Source organism: Juglans microcarpa x Juglans regia, chromosome 6S (genome assembly GCF_004785595.1).
Source record: "Juglans microcarpa x Juglans regia isolate MS1-56 chromosome 6S, Jm3101_v1.0, whole genome shotgun sequence".
Taxonomy (NCBI): domain Eukaryota; kingdom Viridiplantae; phylum Streptophyta; class Magnoliopsida; order Fagales; family Juglandaceae; genus Juglans; species Juglans microcarpa x Juglans regia.
In genome coordinates this window covers 11,813,665-11,835,688 of record NC_054605.1, presented here as the reverse complement: position 1 = coordinate 11,835,688, position 22,024 = coordinate 11,813,665, and the positions used below count along the sequence as shown (strand labels likewise).

Below are 22,024 nucleotides of genomic sequence, written 5' to 3'. Positions count from 1 at the left end.
GCAGGTGGCTAGTGGCAGACTCCGAACCATTCATGTTCTAACAGACAAGTAAATCGCCGACATGTTTACCAAGCCTCTTCCTCGGGATCATCTTCAGCGCTTACTTACCAAACTTGGCCTCACAAGTCGGCAAAGTTTGAGGGAACATAATAAGATACCAACCCCTAACTTCACGGCAACAAATATTGCCTCCAGCAACAATTAATTCAATCAAAATCAGTATCTACCTCTATTTAGAATTCTACAGCTTATATAGCCAATCCTACCTTACTTATATATCACCAACGGGTGTTTTATTTCCTTTTTACTCTTGTATAAATCTGACTATTGAAGTCAATAGCTTAAGCTTAATTACCAATCGCGAGAGAAATAATTCAGCACATCCTTGCCTTATTTTCTTTAATTTGCCATTTTAGCTTCCTTACCTCTTAACTATTCTACTTTAATTATTTCTGCCCCTTGTGTGAATCGACTAGTTATAAATTTATAAGAGAAAATAACCTAAAATATAATAGATTGGCTAAGTAAGTTCCACATTAGATGTGTAACAAGTGAAATTGGATTATTGGTATTGGAGGGGTAGCCTTCACAGAAACAAGTCCTTTTGGTTATCTGATGATACTCGCCCAAATGGTAATATAACTTATGGGAGTCAACCAGATAATCCTATCTTGGGCCCCAATGCCATGACGGTCAATACCAGAAGATCAAGAAAAAAACATCTTTTTCATTTTGTTTAGTTTAATGTACTTGCAATACTTATAATTTCTCCAGAAATGAAAAAAGAATGCTTTTCTATGATGCTTTCATGTAAAAGACTGTAGAAGCAACTCACACTGCTACTCATTTGAACATACCCAGATCAATTGTTGTTTTTTGGAAAAAAAGGGAAAATATTTGTGATACACAGTAAAATATTCAAGCAAACAAGTTTGCATTATACTTTCTACCAAGACTATTTGTATGATTCACATGAACCAGAAGATGTTGATCCCATCCAGCACTCCAAAGTTCCACATCAATTGCATAATTTCTCAGACACAGATGCCTCTATAGTCAAACTCAATCTCTCTTAATTTGCATTCACCTTGAAGTTTAACTGTCAATAATCCATCATCAGCGTTGTATGTGAATTGCTCTTCTTTCATGTCCACCACACAACACCTCGGTTTGGTGCTTGAATAGGCTCCAAACCGGCCACAGCCTCGTCCTTTGACTTTAATTGTGCATCCCAAAAGATCCATGGTGCAGTTCAGAGCTTCTACTGCCCCTCCTGAGTTGTACATGTCAAGCAATCCTAGTGGAGTGAAAAGAAGACCATTTCCAAAACCCTGTTCACACCAAAGTGACATGATTTGTGTCAGACTAAATAGAAAGATGCTTCATTGCAAATAAATGTTTCTCAGACTACTTACTCTGATTGGTGAGACGGTATATATTTCACATTTAAGAGTTCGCAAGGACACCTCAAATTTTCCTTTCTTTGGCATGATAGAAAGGGATCCTGAAATATAAACAAGATAATGATATTCTGGTCAAGTTGATATTAGGCATAGTTTGTGGTCAAATGAAAGATGGAGTAGAGAGTTAACCTGAATTAAAGGCATATATAGCGTAATCTCCATTCCACCTTTCACCTGCTATCTCTTCAAGAAATTCAACATCTTGGGGACTAACTTGACATGAGATGGATGAAGAAGTAGATGCCACACTAGATGTCTCTTGAGCTGCTTCTTTCAGTGGCCAATTAACTGCTCCTTGGCAATTGAAAACACCAATGACCCCTGATAACTTATTCAAGTTCCATATTTTCAACAAACTGTAAAGAGTCAATGCACACTAGTGATTAGAACACGCTGATTTTAAATTGAAACTGATAACTAAGTGATTATAATTCACATTTTGTTACAAGTTTGAAGTTTTGAGACAAGTGGTAATTGCTTTTGGGATTGTGGCAATTGAATAGAAACAATGATTCAGTCTGCAAACCAAGAGAAGATGAATGTAAGAAATTAATATACCTTTTTCTATCCATAACTGGGTCTTCAAATAAACAATCTCGAGTAGGCCGGCCTGCATATCTAGCTCTTAAGACTGAACCATCAGGCAAAACTAGCTTTCTGAGGATTTTGAAATCATGATTGCCAGGCTTATCGCTGCAATGAAATTTAATACCACATAAGGTTTTTCTTCTTCATATTGGAAAATAAAAGTTTTAACATAAAATGTTATATCCTCTTCAAAATACGTGAAAAACAAATCAAAAGTCTCAGACTTTTGTGTATCACCTTACATATACCGCACACCCACCAATGGCTCTTGCTGCAGCATGAAATTCAGCCGTATCATGTTTGCTCTGAACGAAGATGGACAAACTCTTAGATTATGTAATCTACATGGTTTTAAGCTTCCACACATAGTGCAAGAGACTAGAATTGGATGATTGTATGGGTTCTAATTCTCTGTGTGCTGGTTTTCAAGTAGTAATTATCCCGTTATAAATATTATGTTATGAGTCACTAAAGATCAAATAATTTAGAAAAGTTTAAGCAAACTAGTTCTGGTAGTTCCATGTGAAAAGGGAGTAAAATATCTAGGATGTCTTACATGAAACATGTCCCAGTCTGGCACCACAATCTCACCCAGAAGAAGACTATTGAAAGCCACAGATGCAATATGCAATGTCTGTAATGTTGGTTCTCTTGGCATGAAATCCTCTGATGCTCTTGCAACCGCACTCTTCTTTGAGCTGAAAGCACACAAACTCATCAGAAACTACATTCTAGCTTGTCAACATAATTTAGTCATATGTTTCTGAAACTGAAAAAGCGGGCACACCTGTAGATTGTGTCTGAGTTGAGACTCATGCTGCAAATTAGGTTGTTGTCTTTAAAGTTCCTTGCAATAGATTGCTCAAGTGCCTCTTGATAGCGCTTCGTCAATGACACCCGTCCGCCATACCCAGAACCTAATGTTTCTATCAAATTCTGAACATCAACTTTGACTCCATCCACACCACTGCTTGCAAGATAGCCGTGAAGATCATTATAAAACTCAAAGATGTTTTGGGGATCTATAAACCCAACTCCATACTTTTCCAAGATGTCCATGACAATGTCTCCGAGGTTCCCTGTGTTACCAGGTGATTGAATTGGATAGGCAATCTTTGGGTTGTACTTTTTCAATGTTTCTGACAAGGGAAGCACGCCTCCCCAATAACCAGCTAAAGCGTGCCACACATAAACAAATCTGCATGGATATTTAAGTCCCATGGTCAGAATTAGTGAAGTTTTCAATAAGTTAAACAGAAAAGAATTCCCATATCCAGATTTGGAAACTGACTTTAACCCAAATTTGCCTTTGATGTCATCAATAAAATCATGTAGATCAATGCATGAATCATCTGAACCTGGGCTCTTGAACTTACTGTTTTCTTTGATATCTACCAATCTGGCGGCAAACCTATTCATAACCAAAGGGCAAAATGGATAATTAGCTGACTGATACAGATTACTCCTAGTTTATAGAAGGGATATATTCTTATAAAAAGAATGGAAGTCTTACTGTATCCCTTCAATAATTGGTTCACCTTCTTTTTGGAACTCATTTACTGTCTCTTGCCATCCATCGTCAATGATCAGGAATTTAGGTGAACATCCTCCTTCCAAGAAACTTCAGGACAACAGAACACAAGAGAACAGTCATTCAATTAATAAATAAGTTTCAGATTGGGTGCAACTATTATTCAAGTAATTGACAGAAGAACTTGTGAGTTTGTTATTTGTACTTTTGGAGACCCTCTTTGATCCCCTGAGGACTGACTTCAGTGTAAAAAGCATCCCAAGTGCACCATCCAAACCAGTCCAGATGCGCTGGTATCTATGAATCCAAGCACAAGAAGTATATCAATTGCATTGAAATGAACCCACACTGTCAAACTGGTTAAGTATTCAGATCTTGGTTACCTTTTTGTTTTCGATGTGGCTAAAAGTACATTTGTGCTTCTCTAGTGTCCTACATCAGTATACATGTGAATGTGTAAGAATATGCGAAAATGGCTACTTTATGTTGAAATCAATATGAAGAGGCAATGTAAGTAGTAAACATACTTGACAGAATTTGTGATAAGCTCAAATGGGTTATTCCCAGAATTTATGAATACTGCTTCCAGTGATTGGGAGGTTAGAACATTAGCATCTCCTGATTTTTGAAGAAAAGCAAAATAACAAACCAGATAAAAAATGAGATCTAGTTCAGCACATGAAACTAAAGGTGGTTAATAGAAGAGCCAACTGACCGCTTTCAATGCAGAATTGGAGCTCATTTTCAGGAGTCCCTTGCAAACTTGTCCTAAATTGGCCATCCAAAACAGGCAAGAAGAGAATGTAGGTGTTTTCGGTATTTAGATCAGAAGAAGTCTCATTGTTCAGAACAGATACTTGTCTTGCTTCCAAGAGAAGCATTTGCGTTTCCATGGGAATTTCACAACCAGATTTTCCAACTCGTGGTATCATCCACCAGAGTTTTACTCTAAAGAGAGACAAGAACTTAAATCCACGCCTGTAAGGACCTCACAATTTTCAAGTTAAACCTTAAGGGGAAAAATAAAGAAGACAAGTGCCATTGGTGCATACATTCTTCACATTGAATTATACGAAACAGTACGCAGTAATCAGGTCTACATTTCTCTGCAACATAGGTTTTTGCTTTTATGGGATAAAGGTAGATGTAGTCTTTGGTGCAACCAGCTCAGAGAGCTGAAAACAGAGAAATGCATTGAAAAAACAAAGGAAATGTGGAGGCAGAGAGTTAAGAAACTCACTCAAGAACACCAAGACTGAAAACATGACGCGAACTTGGAGTAGATGAAGTTGCACCAATGAAAGCCGCACGCCCGGAGCTAACCGGAGAAACGATAACATTATCCGGCACCCCTGTCAGCACCACCCTTCCCCCGACCATGAGACATCCATCCTCGACGCTCGGCGTGGCTGTGATCGTCATTTTTAGCTCCAAACAACACTACCACTCACAGCTTGCTTTTATAGTAAGGGTGTGAATTATTAAGGTTAAAACTTGGGAAAGAGATTGAGATTTGAATCAAAATCAGAGAAGAAGAAATTAACACGTTGGTTTGAATAAAGATTACGTGCACGACAACTTAAAACATGAAAGATGCGTGTGCGCCCTTCTGAGCGATCTGTTTGGTTATCAGGAAAGGAAGATGCAATGGATAGAGAGAGGTGGTCGTTATTTTATTTTATATCTTATATTTACTTTGGAATGTTCAAAGACTTGGACTTCCGGGGTCTTGTCGATCAACCCCATGCAGTTTCAGCTCTTTACACAGATCCCTATATTTCTTATTTGATTATTTTATATTAAAAATAATTATTATTACATCTGTATGTCGGCTTTTCAAAGCACGAGAGAGGCACGAATCTGGAGAGTTCGGCATGGATAAGACTTGGGGATTAATCGACGTGGATATGACTTTTACTAAAAAAAAAAAACACTTTTTTCTCATTCATAACTTATGCGTTACCATGTTTTTTGAAATTAATACATTGCATAATCAACTCAGGACCTTCTTCAATCCGCACAATCTCATGTTCACAAGATATGGCTAACTTTGATAGTTGATGATGTGCAGCTTGATTACCCTCTCTTTGAACATGTTGGAGAATCCACATCTCTTTCCCATGGAAAAGAGCCTCAATATCTTCTATAATCTGTGACCTTACCATGAGCAATCCTCTTCATTCATCTGGACAGCTTTAACCACTGCAAGAGCATCCCCTTCAAAGATAACATTTTCTATCCCTATATCAATACAAAGCTCTTAAATCTTAATAGAAGCTTCATTAACGACATAGGAGCATCGTGTTTACATACCTAAACTCCTATGTGGATACAGATAAAATCCAAAAACCAAGGAGCTGTAAGAGTTCTATCCTACACGATATAGTGATAGCGATAGCAAAGCTACATCAAGTGTCAAAAACTATTTTTGGTGTAATATTGGAGATTCCAATAACGATTTACATGGATCATGATTGATGATGGCGGAAAATAACTGAAGTCATCAAGCAGTGAATAGTTTGGGTTGGTGTAGAGTACCTCCTGCGAGAACAACAAGACAATCACCAGATTAAGTTGATCGCTGAGGATCAGAAAACATTTAGATAATTTTTTTTTTGATAAGTAGAACACATTTAGATAATTAAGTCAAGAAATATTCTCAGAGATAAAATCAATTGAAGTGGGCATGAGGGAGAAAATAGTACTGTATTTTTGTATTCCATAGTCGATTTTTTGCAGAATGCTTGTTAAATTTCATAATTAGGTTCTAAATTTCTAGTAATAAAGGTGAGTGATAGCATTAGTGAGAAAATTTTGGGGTTTAGAGATTAAGTTGTTCAAACAAAACCATTTCATAGTTAAATTTTTAAGAAATTTTCAAATGATAGAGTCCATTCTTCAATTGTTTTTTAAAAAAATCAATTTATTTTGCTAATAATAGGAATTCATTGCACATGCTAATTGTTCATGTAATTATTTTGTTAACTTGTTTGGATCATTTACACTCATGCCTCTAACCTTTGTGTTCCCAAGCATGATTTTCATGAAGGTAACTTATCTGTCCTGCGCTGCTTCACGTGACAAGCTCAAGAAGTCCAAAATAAACTTGGAAGTAAATTTGACTTGCTTGATCATTTTGGCAGGTGAAGGGAAAGACAGCCTGACTAGAAAAGGTGTGGCACTTGTTGAACATTGTTCTCTTCTCTCCTTGCGGCAGTGGCAGCAACCACGATTTCTGCAGTTCGACTCATTATTATCAATATTCAGGAATATAATTTCTTTGCAAATACATAAATGCGTTAATCGTTACGGTATACTACATATTATAAATTCACAGCAGCAAGATAGCTTATATGAAGAAAAAATGTGCAGGAAATGATCCCTTTTAAAGTCACAAGTATAGCGGAAATGTTATAAACTATATGCATATAATGTTAAAACCAAACGGATGTTGATGACTTCACATTTCCCACTAAGCTACAACAGTTTAGGACTCGGTAGTAGGTTTGTTCTGGAGAGGACCAATCACTAGGCAAGACTTCATCATGATGTAGGATGAAAGATGAGAAAACACTAGAACAGAAAAGACAATGGCGGCAGAGTAGAAAGAAGCCAGAAAGATAATAGAAGAAGAAGACAAAGAGAAAGGGGATGGAAGACGGCGGCAGCCTCAATTGTTTAATCTCAAAAACTGCTTTTCAATGTTTCATTACAAGCATTTAAATAGTAAAATAACACAAATCTTAAATAAACCTTAGAAAGTCTATGGGCTAAATCCCAAGTCCATTAATACAAACCCAAATAAAATAAATAAAACACAAGTAATAAATAAAACATAAGTAAAATAACCAAAATAACAATAATAGACGATGTCCTCATCACATCATGCTAGAAACAACAGAGGATAAGAACATCAAATAATTTGCTACACTGATAGTTTTAAGGCCATTTCCAAATATAAAACCCGCTCAATTAAAGGGATATAAAATTAGTAGAAGCTTTCCACAGGTTGAAAGCTAAAACAAGCATCTCACCACAAAAAGTTTTAAGTACTAAGGTCAGAAGCATCTAGTAGTTTTAGTCACTAGAGCCACAAATGAAAGTCACAGAAATGGAAAATTCTGAAGGTTTTGACCATATTGAAATCTTTACCCCAGGCCCCAGCCAAATGGACGCTGTTTTGACAGAGAAACGGTGGGTAATGGCCCTTTGGAGTTATCATATACAGAACTGATCGCTGCAATATTTTTCTTTTGAAGAACTATCACAGCTTTCTCTCATTCATCGTTATTGTAGTGTGCAGTTCTGTTGAACATCGAGACAGCCATCATTATCTCTTTGCAGAACAACATATCTTTCCGATATCCCAGCAGTTAAGGACACAAAATTTTCAGTTAAGGGCCTCAATATGCCTATAATAATATTGCTTAAAAGTATTAACTTAGACCTTATACAGACCTGTAAACATCAGAAAAAGAGAGCATGTCACTACTTGGGATGTGTCACCAACGTTTTCTTGATACTCCAAGCAAACTAGCCACAATTCAGATTCCCGTTTGCTTTTATCTAGCTCAGATGGACCTAACAACATGTAAGCCGTCAGCTCACAGAAACAATAGAAATAGTTTTCCTTGCCATCTTTCCTGCTTCCTGGGTAAACATACCTTCTAGGGACCAGTGAAAGAAAGATTAGTATAAGCGAGAACAGAACCCAATGCATCTCTTAATGGAAGTTTAAGTACAATTGGAGAGAACTTAACCCACCATGAGTTTTTAAACAGAAAGGTTTTATTGCCACACGTTATTGGTAACTTGCAGCATGTGGTGCCAAATGTATCGGTTGACTGCCTTCAAGTCATGCGGGCCCACAGGGGCATGGAATCTGTGATTATCTTGAGAAACTACTTGCTGATTTTTCAACATGTTAGCAGACAAAGTTTTATTAAGGAATTTCATAGGAGATTAACCATGCTGTTTCAGGACTTGAATCCAGTCCTTATATAAATTGTCAAAGCTGAGGGTTAAAAATGTCATTCAGAGCAGAAAGTGTGCATTTCTTATATTTCAGTCCAATGATGACAGCTCACCAGGGTTTTGCTTTAAATACATAAATGTTCAGTTCTTCACTTGAATTCCATGATCACAGCAATTGATCTCAACCCAACTGCATCCAGGAAGCTTAATTTTAATTCTCTCCTTCATTGCTTCCCGAATCCTTCTGGCCTCGTCCCACCTTTCCCTTGAGGCATAGATACTGGAAAGAAGCATGTAATTCCCAGTATTTTCAGGTTCTAATTTGAAGAGTTGCTTAGCAACAATTTCCGCAATCTCGACATTGCCATATGTTCTGCATGCAGCAAGCAAAGCACCCAACGCTCCAGGCTGTGGCCCCATGGGCATGCTTTCCACTAATTTGTAAGCCTCATTAAGTTTTCCGGCGCGTCCCAGCATATCAACCATGCAAGAGAAGAGATTAGTATCAGGCACAATCTTGTGGTCTTTTATTATGCTTTCCCAATATCTCATTCCATCTTCGAAGAGCCCTGTATGGCTACAGGCAGTCAGTACTCCAACAAATGTGATTTGATCGGGTTCAACATTTTCTGCTAGCATTCTGTGAAATATTTCCAGAGCTTTAACCCCATGACCATGTGAAGCTAGACCTGTGATTAGCGCACTATACGAGAAGACATCCTGCTGGTGGATCTGGTCAAACACGCTGCATGCCTCTTCCATGTTACCGCACTTTGCATGCATATCTACTAGGGCAGTTAATACCAGATCATTCTGCTCAATGCCTTCTTGTTCCACATAAGATGCAATCCAATTTGCAATATCTGCTCGGCCCAATTGTGCCGATGCAGATATTACTGCAGTTATAGTATAAGCATCTGGTCTTACATGTGCTTTCTCCATCCTCCGGAACAGTTCCAGTGCTTCGCTTGGTCTCCCATTTTGTGCACACCCAGAAATCATTGCTGTCCAACAAACCAAACTCTTTTCCGGCATTTCATCAAAGAGAGCTTTAGCCGCATCAATGAGCCCATTTTTAGTATAACCCACCAACATCGCAGTCCAAGAAACGGAATTTCTCTGAGGCATCCTATCAAAAATAGCACGGGCCGAACCTAGATCTCCACTATTTACATAACCCACAATCATTGCATTCCAGGATATCACATTTCTGACCGGCATCCCATCAAACAATTCTTGGGCATTTACCATATCCTCCCCAACTCTGGCATGAGCCCCTAGAAGAGAATTATAGGACACAACATCTCCTTTTGCACCCAATTCATCAAACAGCCGACGTGCCTTCTCCAACGCACCACATTTACCATACATATCAATCAAAGCATTCGAGACTGGAACACACACACCAAAACCCGTTTTCACAACGTGTCCATGGATTTCAGTTCCACGACAAAGATCATTAAGACAGGCGCAAGAGTTAAGCAAAAAGGGGTATGTAAAATTGTCTGGTCTAATCCCAAAACGAATCATCTGGGCATACAAATTCAGTGATTCAGAACAAAGCGACGGAATCTTGGAGAAAGCTCTAATGGCTTGGTTGAAGAGAGAGAGATTTGGGTGAGAGAAAGAAGAGAAGACGAGACGGGAGTATAGAGGGGAGTAGAGAGAGGCATAGAGAGAAACGAGAGTGGAAGCTAAGGAAGCGTTTCTGTGGAGATCAAAGCGGAAGATGTGGGCGTGGATTTGCTTGAGCTGAGAAAGGGATGAACATGTTTTTAGCAGAGAAGCAGCTACGTCGGCTTTGTTGTTTGGGTGATTTTTGTGAGCCATCGTTTGTTGCATTTTTCCAAGGCTCGGGATTTTGACAGTTCGTTGGTTCAACTGTTGTCTTTCCCGGGGTTCCCTTCAACTTGTTTGGAATTAAGGGCGTGTTTGGAGCTCGATTCTTATTTTAATTACTTTACATCTATATTTCTCTTTTAATTGGATCAATCAATTTGATTAGAAAATTTTAGATCTATAAATCAACATGTACTAGTAAACTACGTTTTTTTATTTTAAATTTGTTTGTGAATACTTTAGTTTAATTCAGGGTACATTTGAAAATTAAATCAAACTCAATTCATCTCAACTCATCATTACAACTTTTTCAAATTCCAATACAAAATTTAATAAACAATTCAATTTTTTTAAATCTCAAAATAATGATAATATTAAAAAATAATATTCTAATAATATTTTATTTTCTCAACTCAACTCAGTTTAATATCTAAACGTACTCTCAAATTAAATCGATAAGATACTAAATCGGTTTTAATGAATTTTTTTAATTATTTATTGAAACACTTCAATCGTCCGATTCGGTCTGATTTGGGCCTATTTAGACCAATTCAAAACTATATTTATTTTTACGTTGTCTAACATCTGATTTTTTTTTTAATTTTTTGTTCAAAAATATGATGGAGCTAAATATATATTAACTTTTTCATCATTGTATTCAATAAAAATTATAGAAAAATTGAAAGATAAAACATATAGTTTTTATTTTCTTTAATTGAACAAAATAACTAAGGCTACGTTTGGGTAGTGAGAATATTTGAGAAGTGTTGAGAATGTTTGTGAATAGTAGTCAAAAGTAAGAATAGAATAATAAATAGTAGGTAAAAAGTAATGAATAGTAAAAAAGTAGGTGAAAAGTAATAATAAAGTAAAGAATAGTAGTGAGAGTACTTGAGATACTCTTGGTACCCAAACGTAGCCAAGACTTAAGAGATAAATGAGTATTTTACATTAAATTTGTCATGTGCTTATAACTCTAAATGGTCTTTTATCTTTTCGTATATGAGGCAAAAATATATGCACAACTAAGGTTATTTATATTTATTGAAACTATTTACATTCGTATCTTATTTTTATTGAAACTAGTCAATGGATTTATATTGCATACTCGTTTGTACATGATATAAAATGTTTCAATTGCATTATATATATTTTTTAATACTTTTTATCAACATTGAACTAATCGATTCAAAATTTTAATGAACTCCAAACCTGATTTCGATTTTTCGAACCTTACTTTATAAGACCTCAAAAGCACTACAAAATACCCTATTTTATTATAGTATATAAATCGAGTTTTTAAATACTAGGCCTTGTAAAAAGGAAACTTCCTAATGAAAATGAATAATACTATGGACAAACTCCAAATGAAAAAGCCTTTTACAAACTTTTTCTAAAAAAGTGGACCTCGCAAAAAAAAAAAAATAGTTTTTTGAACTTTTCATAGTGGAGTCTATTTTTTTATAAAAGATTTGTGCAAGACTTATACATAGAGATGTAATCGAGCCGAGCCGGTCTTTGGCTTGCCGAGCTTGAGACCAAACTTGAGATTTTTCTTTGTTCGAGCTCGAGTCAATAAATTAAATTCCCAACACGAGCTTGGCTAGAATTGTTTTTTTCTTTTTTTTAATAATATTTTATAAATAATAAATTAGATAGATAAAAAATAAAAAAATATAATATTGAATTTGTACTACTAACAAATAGAACTTCTATGAATTATAAGATTTTAAGAATTTATGAATAATTAATATCTAACTAGTTGATATTTATTCATAATAACAATATATTATGTGTCTACAAAAATTATTAATATATACATATAATATGATAGCATATATCTATTTCATATATGGTTCCCGCATATTAATATATGAAACTATTAAATCTTATCGACTAATTATTGTACATATTATAAAATATAGCTATGAAATATATTCAATATATAGACATAAGTAATTAGGTTACATATTATATATTTAATTATAAAAATTCTATGCTTATATTATTATCTAATATATATATATGTTTATATATACATATGTGTATATATATATTTATCAATATATGAATGAGCTTTAATTGAGTTGAACTAACGAGTCGACTCAAGCATAAACGAGCGGACCTTAACGAGCCTTAACCGAGTCAAGTCGAATTTTGTCGGGTATATGTCATTTACTAATCGAGATGGTATCTGCTTTCATGTGCGAGTTTTTTTTTTTTTTCACGAGTTGAGTTTGATTCGAATTTAACCAGGTGAGTACTGAGTAGGCTATCAAACAGACTGGTTCATTTACATCCTTATTTATACATTTGTTGCTTGTATATATAATTATTATACTATACGTGACCTTTATATCAATTCTTGCTTTTGTCATAAAAAAAATAAATAAATCAATGATTAATGATTAATATCATTTTAGCGTAAAATATGAGTATCTATATGACCAATTGAGATCTTCTCTACCCAATTTTGGGCATGTATAGCCTTTTTTTATGTGGGTTTTTTGAGACATTTTGTGTGACTTTTTTATGTCTAGTGTCTTTGGCTCTTTTTAAATTATTCTTTTATCTTTTTTATTTTAAACAACATGTTAAAAACTGAAAAACAAAAAAAATTATTAAAAAGAAAAAAGAGAAAAAAACTACCATGGGTTGTCTTCATACAAATTAATTTTGTCATAGAATTCCTGCATCATTGTAATTAAATTGAAATAAACTTGCCAGTTTTGAAACATCATTGTCCTGATTATTGTGCAGTGCAGACTCTCCCATAAAGTACGATTGAGAGCTGGCCCACTTAATTCGGTTCATAGTTATAAGAAAGGGCTTTGAAGGGCAAGCCCATGGCCACCGATGGTCCGGATCTATGGGCCCCATCAAGGCCTCTGCTTTTCATTCTCACATCAGGCCTGCATTTGGTTTGTAGTTTTCACAATGAAGCAGTATTGGATAAGCCAACAGCCCACTTTGGCGGAATGCCGCTTTTACGATGCCGTAAGAGCATTTTCATTGGCTTAGCCATAGTCCAACTTTAGCTAAAATTTAGCTAATATACCCTTTAAAAGTACGTAAATTTGATTATAAGCTAATTACAGTAACTTAGCAAGATTTTTATATTATTTCTCACTCATTTGTGAATAAATTTTGTATATATTTTGTAATTGAAAATGAACTTAGTTTAGGTTCATAGATGGATTTTTATGTATTTTAATATATAGAATGTTGAAAATTAAGAAAAATAAAAATAAAAAGCATTTAAAAAATAAAAAATGCATTAAATAGGTAGACAAAAAAAATTATAAAATATTTTTTTTTTTTAATTATTATAGAAAGTGAGATGCTAATCTAATGTGTAGTTTAAGTTTTAAGTGATTAATCAAAAGTTAAAAGTGACATATTAGTCAAATTGGTCTAAAATTTTGCTTAGACCAATAAGAATCTAACGAAAGTAAATAGGATTCTCTTTTTTTTCAAATAAAGAAAAATAGATTCATTTTACTTGAGAAATTTAGTTTTTTTTTTTTTTAAAATACAAAAATGTAGAATGAGACTATAAAAAGAGTTCATTCTCAAGTCGGTGTATAGAGCACACAATCTGCATTACTTAAATGGTAAGATTTGATTTGTAAGATTTAAATTAAAACAAATTATGTCATGTATACATTTTATTAAGTGTACTCTATACACCGACTTGAGAATAGAAATTATCATAAAAAAGAGACAAAATAAAATGACAATACTAGTTCTATTGTTTAGAAATAATAATCATAATTATGACAACAGAAGCTAGTCATAGCATTACCAGGTCACTCCTGGAAATTTATGCAATGCCTAATTAATATTTATGCATATTAAAGTGACCCTACTCTCTTACTGATTAGTGTATTGTCTACACAATTATCCTCCACTCCCCCAGCTTAGGATTTTCCAATTAGGGAGGGATCTCAAGCATCTATAAACCTCACCCATTGAGAAAAGCTTGGAATTCCATCATTCACAACTGTGAGCATGTAATAACCTGAGGGAGCAACATCAGGAGATGGAGGGGCCTCCACCAGTGCATTTATCCTTCCACCCCTAGCCGTCGCCATGGTTCTGCACCTCAGCTTTAGCATCCTTTGGTTCATAGATATGGAATGTGTGGTGAATGGTGGTGCATAAATGTTGAACTCCAAATCCTTGCTTGGCTTCCTATCCAACCAAAACCCTACACCAAACTCCTCGCCATGTTTGACCCCATAATTTTGGCCGGAAGCATAGTGTACTGTCACGTTTTGTGGCCGGTAATGGTGATATCGCCGGTCCATGTAGTGTGGAACAAATGCTTGTAGCCTGAGTTCAGTTGGGTAGGCCACGTTTCTGAAAGTGTACCTATTGTTAGGGTTACTACCTGCAACTAAGACCCTCCCATCAGGCAAAAGAATGGCTGATGAGTGATACATTCTAGGTATTCTAGTGGCTCTCAACACTGAGAATCTTCTCCCAAGTTTTTGGTGAGGTGTGTATAGGTAAGGTTGGAGGGAAGCATTCCTTGCATTATTCCATCCAGCACAACCATGTTTTGCACCATTGATGATCAAGACATGGCTTGTTGGGAGGATTAGCATGTCGTTTAGGAGACGAGGTCCTGGCATGTTTTCCATATTCCACTTGTGTTTATTACCTGTGATCACCATTCTTCCACAAGAACTCAAGCCCTTCAAGAATCTCCCTTCATTGGCAGCCCTAAAAGCTCCAGGAGTTGAACCTCCACACACCATGACTTCCACCTTTTGGAACTTGTTTTTATAGTCTAGTGGAAGAATTACTGAGGAGCCAGAGCTCGGGTAGTTCCTTGCCCCAACCTTGGGAATCCGAGGGTAGGTCTTGACCACCCTATTTTGTCTAGGATTGAAAAGGATAGAATCTCGATTTGCAAAAATGAACAAATTGCCATCAGAAGAAAGGTGAAGGAAGGGATAGAGGTTGTTCCCTCCTGCATTCCGATCATAGGTCCGGTGCAAGAATGGAAGATCAAAAGCACCTTCATTAGGGGACCTTTTAGGTACAAATTCATAGGTAAAAGCCCTTCTTCCACCCACAACAATCACCCGGTCATTGCCAGGGAGTAGCTGATTGGAAGCATACCAGCGATCACTTGCCAATAATCTTCCCGATTGCCTCCAATTACATAAATGATCCTCACATGGCCTAAAGTATCGGATACTTCGAGAACCCCTGCCATATCCACCAACTTGTAGGAGTGTTCCATTACTCAAGAAAGAGCCTGAGGAACACCAAGGATCAGTGTAGAGCCTTAGAGGCCTAATTTTGTTGCTAGAAATATCGTACTCAACTGAGTGAGCATAGCATGAGGAGTCTTGCAAATCATCCCTAGATCCAGTGCACCTTCTTCCATTGAAACGATGCTGAAGTCGATACGCAGACGGGCCTGATCCCGTTTGATCAAACATCAAGACAGTGTTGCGGTTTGTCAATGCCATGTGCATGGCCACAACGCCAGTGTTGTTTAGGAGGAGCAGCCACTGCCCTTGATTGTGTTGTGAGAGCTGGAGCTCTGTAGTAGCCTCAGCACCACTAATAAATCCAACACAATGAAATAACAAAAACGCTGCTATAATCAAAGATTTGAAAGCAAGGGAACAGTGTTTTTGGGCAGCCATATTTGAGAGAGTGTCCAATGTTGTGTAATAAAGCTGTTTATTAATGAATATATCTATATATCCATGGCTGTGTGATTCACTTCGAGCAGCTTAAATAGACAAAAAAAATTCAAGAAATGGGACTATACTTTAGGCAAGTGTCATGCATTTGGAACGAAAGAAGTCTGCTAAATTTCAGTCTCTTCATCCAAAAATATTGTGCATTTTTTACGTAAATCAATCTTGTTGTGACAGAGTGGGGATTATTTTAGTATTGGGAGGGTCTTGGTGCAACCCAACTTATTCGACAGTCATGCTACCATGCATACTGAAACTAAAGTTGGTAATCTGGACGCATCCTCTGAAATTTCGCGAGTGCTTCTTTGGCTGATGGAACAGCTTTAACAAACTCTGAACCAACTAAGGGTTCAATTCTCACGTACTTACAGCCTTCGGCTTGGGTGAGAGTGGCGAGAGTTTGACAGATCAAGCAGCTTGGTAAGATACCGAAAAAGGAGTAATGCTACTCTCATCATATTTCACTTGTGAACCTATCATCTAATGCCACATCATGGGATGATGAGAAAATAGATGATGAAAGATTTTTTCTGGAAAAAAGATCATCTTCATATATACAAAGTGAAATGACTAAAATATACCATATATACTAACCTACTGAGTTTTATCAATTTCAAATGAAATAGAGAGGAACGTATTCCTATTCCGCTTAGGCCATAAACTGAGTAAGGCACCATGATATGGCACCAGGGCCAGAAGATAAGGATTACCCCTTTTAAAAGGGGGCAAAGAAGAACATTGTGTTGAACCAAATGGTCTTTTTCAAAAAAAAAAAAAAAAAAATGCCCAGAAGATAAATTTAAATCATTGAGTTGAACCAACATGATTTTCTTTTAATTCTTCTGGTGTTTGTACGTACAATCACGATAAAAGTGCAGCATATTGAGAAACATTAACACGCACTGAAGATGATATAAACTTCATGTATGGAAAACTGCATGAGACGTCCTTCCAATGACAGGGTGCATCTTCATGTATACATATCTTGCATACATGACACGTCCAACCATTTAACTGAATGTGGAAAAAAGTTTTATTTTTTTAATACAACAAAAGAAAAAAAACGAAAGGTTGAGTATGGAAATGTTGACCAACTTCATCCAAGTCAAATTCCCCATAATCACGTGGACATAAGATGTATTGGAAACATGGTTATGAATCGATAAAGACATGAAATATGTACAAGAAACGAGATCTGATGAGTACAGCACTTGCCTCTGACTCTTAAGAGACCAGATACCACGACCGGCGAAATCCAGCACCAAACTCCCAACCAGGAAAGGGACTGGCAGAGACTGAGAGCTGAAAACGAAGGCGGCACCAGTTAATAGAGCTTTATTCTGGTTTGGATGGTGCTCCGGCAAATGGGGCACAACTGAAGATCCTCTCCGCATTCACAACATGTCTGCGAATTAATAGAATTTAGGTCACACGTGCACTATTTCATCTAAAGCTCCAAGAAAGAACTGAGAAAAACCCCAACTGCATTACCTGATGTCCACAACCAAAGGCCATGTCCTTCGGATTGGTAAGGCAAATGGGACAAACCTGTCAGGATCGCAAAAATGAAAAGTTACAAAAAATCCTCACATTGCCTTGAGATCATGAACTTAGAAAAGTCTACTCAGCGTGACATTGCCATCAACTATTTTAAGGCTGCCATCATGAGGCTCATGTCATGAAACAATTATCAGATGCATATTGTCAATTCAAGGGGTAGAAACTGTGCATTACATGATTATCAGCAGCAAAACTTGGAGGAGGAGGAGGAGCTGAGCTACGAACTGTATTCTGTCCCACATAAGAGGGTGCACTTGATCGAAAACTGCTTGAATGTGAAGGTTTTCCGCCGCTGAATGAAGCAGCACCATACATAGGTGGGGGAAGAGGAATCCTGTCTATAGCCTTCCCCCTAGTAGAACTAATTTAGCAATAGGAAAATAAATAATTAATTGCGAATGAATTTTATTAGTGGTTGCAAGAGCAGAACCATCAAGACCCTACAATAGAGGAGTCGCATATTCTTTACCCCAATAAATGGAGCTCCAGTGTTGCTTTATACTGGGATGGTATTTCCATCAGGGCTGAAAGAGAAAATTCGGCTTCTTTTCTCGATCGGTCCATGTTCTTTGACATTATTTCTGTAAAATTCACGAACTACAAAAGCCAAAAAAATATTCTGTTTCTCAATCAAACATTGAGCAAGAATATGTAAAATGGCGCAAAAATTATTTCCATTTACCTAGGAATACTTACCTGGAAATTATCAAAGGAACGAGCAGGGATGTTATCATCAAATTCTCTCATCATTTCCCATGGCCCATCTCCAACACCAACTAACACAATTGACAAGGGATACTCACTGCAAATTGTTAAGCAGATTAAAAAGTGTTTTCAGCACAAAGAATATGACCACAAACCAGCTATCTAAAGCAATACCTCGCTTTCACAATTGCATCAACAGTTTTCTTTTCCTGCGGGCTTAGCTGACCACGTTCAGTATCAACACTTCTTGTTACCTGTGACAACTCAGTCTCAAGGATGCAATATAAACAACCTGTAGTAGCAAACATTGGCTATAACAAGAAAAAACTCTGGCCATGTTTGGATTCAAATTTTTTTCTATTTTTCAGAATTTTTTTTTTTCACTTTCAATCCAAAAATATTTCAAACATCAAAATAGATTTTAATCTTAATAAAACTAATCATTTTCCTTGTTTTTTTTTCAAAAAACCAAAACCACTCACAAAAGTTTTCTTCCAAAACATATTTTCCAGAGGACCTTACAACTTTCACAAACACCAAAAAAATTCTCTTGGAGAACATATTTCTACAGTGCCCAGCACCTTCACAACATAAAAAAATCTCAACGAAGTAAAACTGAAAATTCTTTCCAATCCAAACATGTAAGCCTTGTTCTCTAGCTTTTTCTAAGGCATGGTTACCAACCAAATGAGATATTACTTTGATCTAAGATTCTGTTTCAATCGTGTCCTTTCATCAACGAGGAAATTCAACAAGCTAAAAGAAGAAGCTGAGTATTGGTGAAGGGCTGGGAAATCTATTTGATTAGCCTGTGAGTCAGGTAACTCCATATTCTTGAAACCCAAGGAACTCATACTTTTCACCATGCTTGGTCTCAATTTGATATATTTCAGTGGCAGCGTGTCAGCACTTGTTCTCATTATTTTTTTTTTTATAAGAGCACTTGTTCTCGTTATTAACAATGGTGAGCAACTATAACAGTCTCTTTTTAAATATAATTGTTTATTCCATGTTTACTTGGCAATCAGGTCACTAATTATACATAATTATTTAATTTCTATATCTGGAATACTTTAAATAAGTGCTCAAACAACTTGGAATTAAAAGAAAAATAGATAATTTCTTGAAATCTAGCACTTTTAGAATTCAACGCAGAAATCTTTCTTTTGCATCTATTAAGTGGCACTAGAAATTTCAGAATCATATATAGTTTGTCAATGTGTGCAACTAGATCAGGAGTCTTGTAAACAGCTATAAGGTACAGACCGGAGAGAAGTACCTGCCCATCAGCAATTATCAATAACACATGATACTGGCCATGACTTTGCTCGACAATGGTGATGCCCATTTCAATGATAGGGGCAAAGGATGTTGGCCCTGACAAAGTGAAAGGGAGACAAAAGTACCATAAGCAAAGACCAATTCTTTTCTTTTCTTTTTTTTCTTAAAAAAAAAAAAAAAAGACAACAATAATAGTTCAGATCCAAACCCGCAAGCCGTAGATGAGGGACCAATTCCCTATATCGACTCAATACTTCTTCAAACCCATTACAAAATTTATCATCTGAATAGAAACTGAAAACTTCTTGATCATGTGTTGATGCTGCCAACGTGAAAAGTACATATAATCTTAGCTTTCTAGAGTATGAATTCAGGAAAAAGAGAAAACACCAATGTAACACCTCTATAGAAGAAATACCATCTCCAAATCCAAAACAGGGAATTAAGTTATCCTCATCAAAGGTAGACAATGTTTTCCCAATAATAGATATTGCCTGCTCGTAGGGATTTTGTTCATCCCCAATGTGATGCAAACTTCTCCGGTTGAAGGACCTTTTGCCTAATATGAAAGCAAGTTAATCAATATTTCACTAAAGCTTGATAGAAAGGTTTAAATGCACCAATATGAGGTCTAACCAGTCCACTCGTTGCTCTTTGTGAAGTCAATACCAACAATAAGATTGGAAGACTCCAGGCCAGCACGTGACAATGCTTCAGTAACCTGAGGCGAGTAGAGTATTCCACAATCTCATAAAACTAGTGAGTAGTTAAAATCACCAATACATGTATGCCCATCAGTGGGCTCAACTATCTGAACTTCATCTTTTCTCTATAATTAATTTATAGTTTCTTTGAAGATATCAAGATAACCCCATGATATAGAAATCAATAAGAACATAAGCACCAACTTTTTAGAATGTGGCAAATCCTTGAACATATTCCAAGCAAAAGCAAGCTATGAGTTCAACTGGAAATACAAAATACTACATACCTGCTCCAGGCTATTATAATTATCGTCAATCTTTGAATACTTCCTCTCTAACTTCCTTCTTGACTCAGGGGCCTGACTGCCACTGGAGGTTTGAACTGGAGGTGCAAAATTATGTTGTCGCCCATAATCTTGGTTTGGTTGTTGGTAAGGTGACTGCGGATACTGACGATTCCATGAGTATGAATCAGATCCTACAGATGAAGGCTGTCTAGGACTTGCACGTCTTGAAGTAGTTCCCCCCATCAACACTATACCTTACAGAAATTCTGCAACATTTAACATGTGAGAACAAAACTTACTAGATGAAATACGAGCATTTGAAGTTAACTCAGCCCAACTTTGAGCAAATTCAACACCCTGGAACCCTAACAGTCAAGGAATTCACTTTTTCAACGCATATTTCTTTTGTTCCTATAACTGACACCTAATTGAAAAGCTGCTGTCATTCAGAAACAATTGACCTTCAATGTGATTTCAAATGTGGGTTTTCTTGTGCAAAACATGAGGGCTGAGGAGTTAGTCCGATAGAGTTGAGAAATAATTTATCCGCAACAAATGCTTTAAAGATATTCCAGGTTGTAGAGTTGACACCAGCTTTCCGTTCTTTACTTTGGAATGGGGTTTTCATGTTCCCAGAACAACGAACTACGTAAAAATGTTTCAATTTCCATTTCATGATTTTTTTTTTTTTTTTTTTTTTTTTTTGCAAAGGTGAAAATACGACCATTAAAAGGAACTATAACATAAAATAATTGTTTTACTCTTGAGAACTGAAAAATTAAGGCAACTTTTACTCCCCTAAAGCAAGAAATGTGCATCCAAGATGCTAACCCAACAATACAGACTTCTATATGTCTTCTTAGTTCCAACCCAAAATTTCAATTCCCAAAGGAAAAAAACCAAGCAAGACTTTCTGAAGATGAATCTCAAAATCACAAACGTTTGATTCAAAAATCATGTATAGCTCCATAACCCTTTCACTTTTTACCCAAAGAGGTACCAAGAAAATCCCAATGGCCAAGACTCAAAATCCGACATTACCCAATCAAAACTAAGTGAAGTAAACAACAACTACACAAATCTAGAGAACAAAATACAAACAGGCTCGTTAAAATCTAAGCAGATTGATGTCAACATCAGAGACTTGTTTACCTTGAGGAGAGGCAGTCAACTAGAGCGACATTCTATTACTGGGAAGGAAGTAGAATGAGATGAAGGTGGTCTCGGTGGGCGGAGAAGACCATGGGTGTGGAGCGGTAACGGTTGTTGTGAAATATGAAGTAACGTGAACAGTTATTGGTTAGGACTGGTTCCAGGAAATTTCCTTTGCTGAAAAGCCTTTGAAGTGGTTCTTGTTTCTACCGAGAGC

At 36.4% G+C, this 22,024-nt stretch overlaps 4 protein-coding genes across 14 annotated transcripts; all 4 read right to left on the bottom strand.

The window, feature by feature from the left end:
• Window positions 1–709: 709 nt before the first annotated feature.
• On the bottom strand, window positions 710–5,224 carry LOC121236512 (probable galactinol--sucrose galactosyltransferase 2). The gene is made up of 14 exons (XM_041132955.1): window positions 4,823–5,224; window positions 4,298–4,560; window positions 4,110–4,200; window positions 3,966–4,014; window positions 3,788–3,879; window positions 3,565–3,672; window positions 3,343–3,462; window positions 2,839–3,249; window positions 2,608–2,749; window positions 2,289–2,356; window positions 2,022–2,156; window positions 1,593–1,819; window positions 1,416–1,504; window positions 710–1,331 (listed from the first exon to the last, which is right to left on the bottom strand). The coding sequence occupies exons 1-14, from the start codon at window positions 5,002–5,004 to the stop codon at window positions 1,035–1,037; spliced, it is 2,274 nt and encodes a 757-aa protein (XP_040988889.1). The 5' UTR covers window positions 5,005–5,224; the 3' UTR covers window positions 710–1,034.
• Window positions 5,225–5,503: 279 nt separating this feature from the next.
• Window positions 5,504–10,459, bottom strand: LOC121237805 (putative pentatricopeptide repeat-containing protein At5g37570). Of its 11 annotated transcripts, none has more exons than XR_005934982.1 (3): window positions 7,735–10,459; window positions 6,601–6,817; window positions 5,504–6,123 (listed from the first exon to the last, which is right to left on the bottom strand). XR_005934982.1 is itself a non-coding variant. In XM_041134688.1 (2 exons), the coding sequence occupies exon 1, from the start codon at window positions 10,396–10,398 to the stop codon at window positions 8,698–8,700; it is 1,701 nt and encodes a 566-aa protein (XP_040990622.1). In that variant the 5' UTR covers window positions 10,399–10,459; the 3' UTR covers window positions 5,504–6,817; window positions 8,670–8,697. The 11 variants fall into 11 exon arrangements, 1 of the variants encoding a protein (XP_040990622.1); XR_005934984.1 differs by having other exon boundaries at window positions 5,504–6,817; window positions 7,735–7,887; window positions 8,041–10,459; XR_005934985.1 differs by having other exon boundaries at window positions 5,504–6,817; window positions 7,735–8,249; window positions 8,347–10,459.
• A 3,494-nt stretch (window positions 10,460–13,953) lies between these two features.
• Window positions 13,954–16,504, bottom strand: LOC121237311 (aldehyde oxidase GLOX-like). Its single transcript, XM_041134001.1, has one exon. The coding sequence runs from the start codon at window positions 16,059–16,061 to the stop codon at window positions 14,343–14,345; it is 1,719 nt and encodes a 572-aa protein (XP_040989935.1). The 5' UTR covers window positions 16,062–16,504; the 3' UTR covers window positions 13,954–14,342.
• A 523-nt stretch (window positions 16,505–17,027) lies between these two features.
• LOC121237312 (E3 ubiquitin-protein ligase RGLG2-like) lies at window positions 17,028–22,024 on the bottom strand. Its single transcript, XM_041134002.1, has 12 exons — window positions 21,808–22,024; window positions 20,656–20,921; window positions 20,301–20,385; window positions 20,083–20,223; window positions 19,873–19,986; window positions 19,663–19,760; window positions 18,558–18,637; window positions 18,375–18,480; window positions 18,148–18,275; window positions 17,853–18,039; window positions 17,610–17,666; window positions 17,028–17,523 (listed from the first exon to the last, which is right to left on the bottom strand). The coding sequence occupies exons 2-12, from the start codon at window positions 20,896–20,898 to the stop codon at window positions 17,443–17,445; spliced, it is 1,320 nt and encodes a 439-aa protein (XP_040989936.1). The 5' UTR covers window positions 20,899–20,921; window positions 21,808–22,024; the 3' UTR covers window positions 17,028–17,442.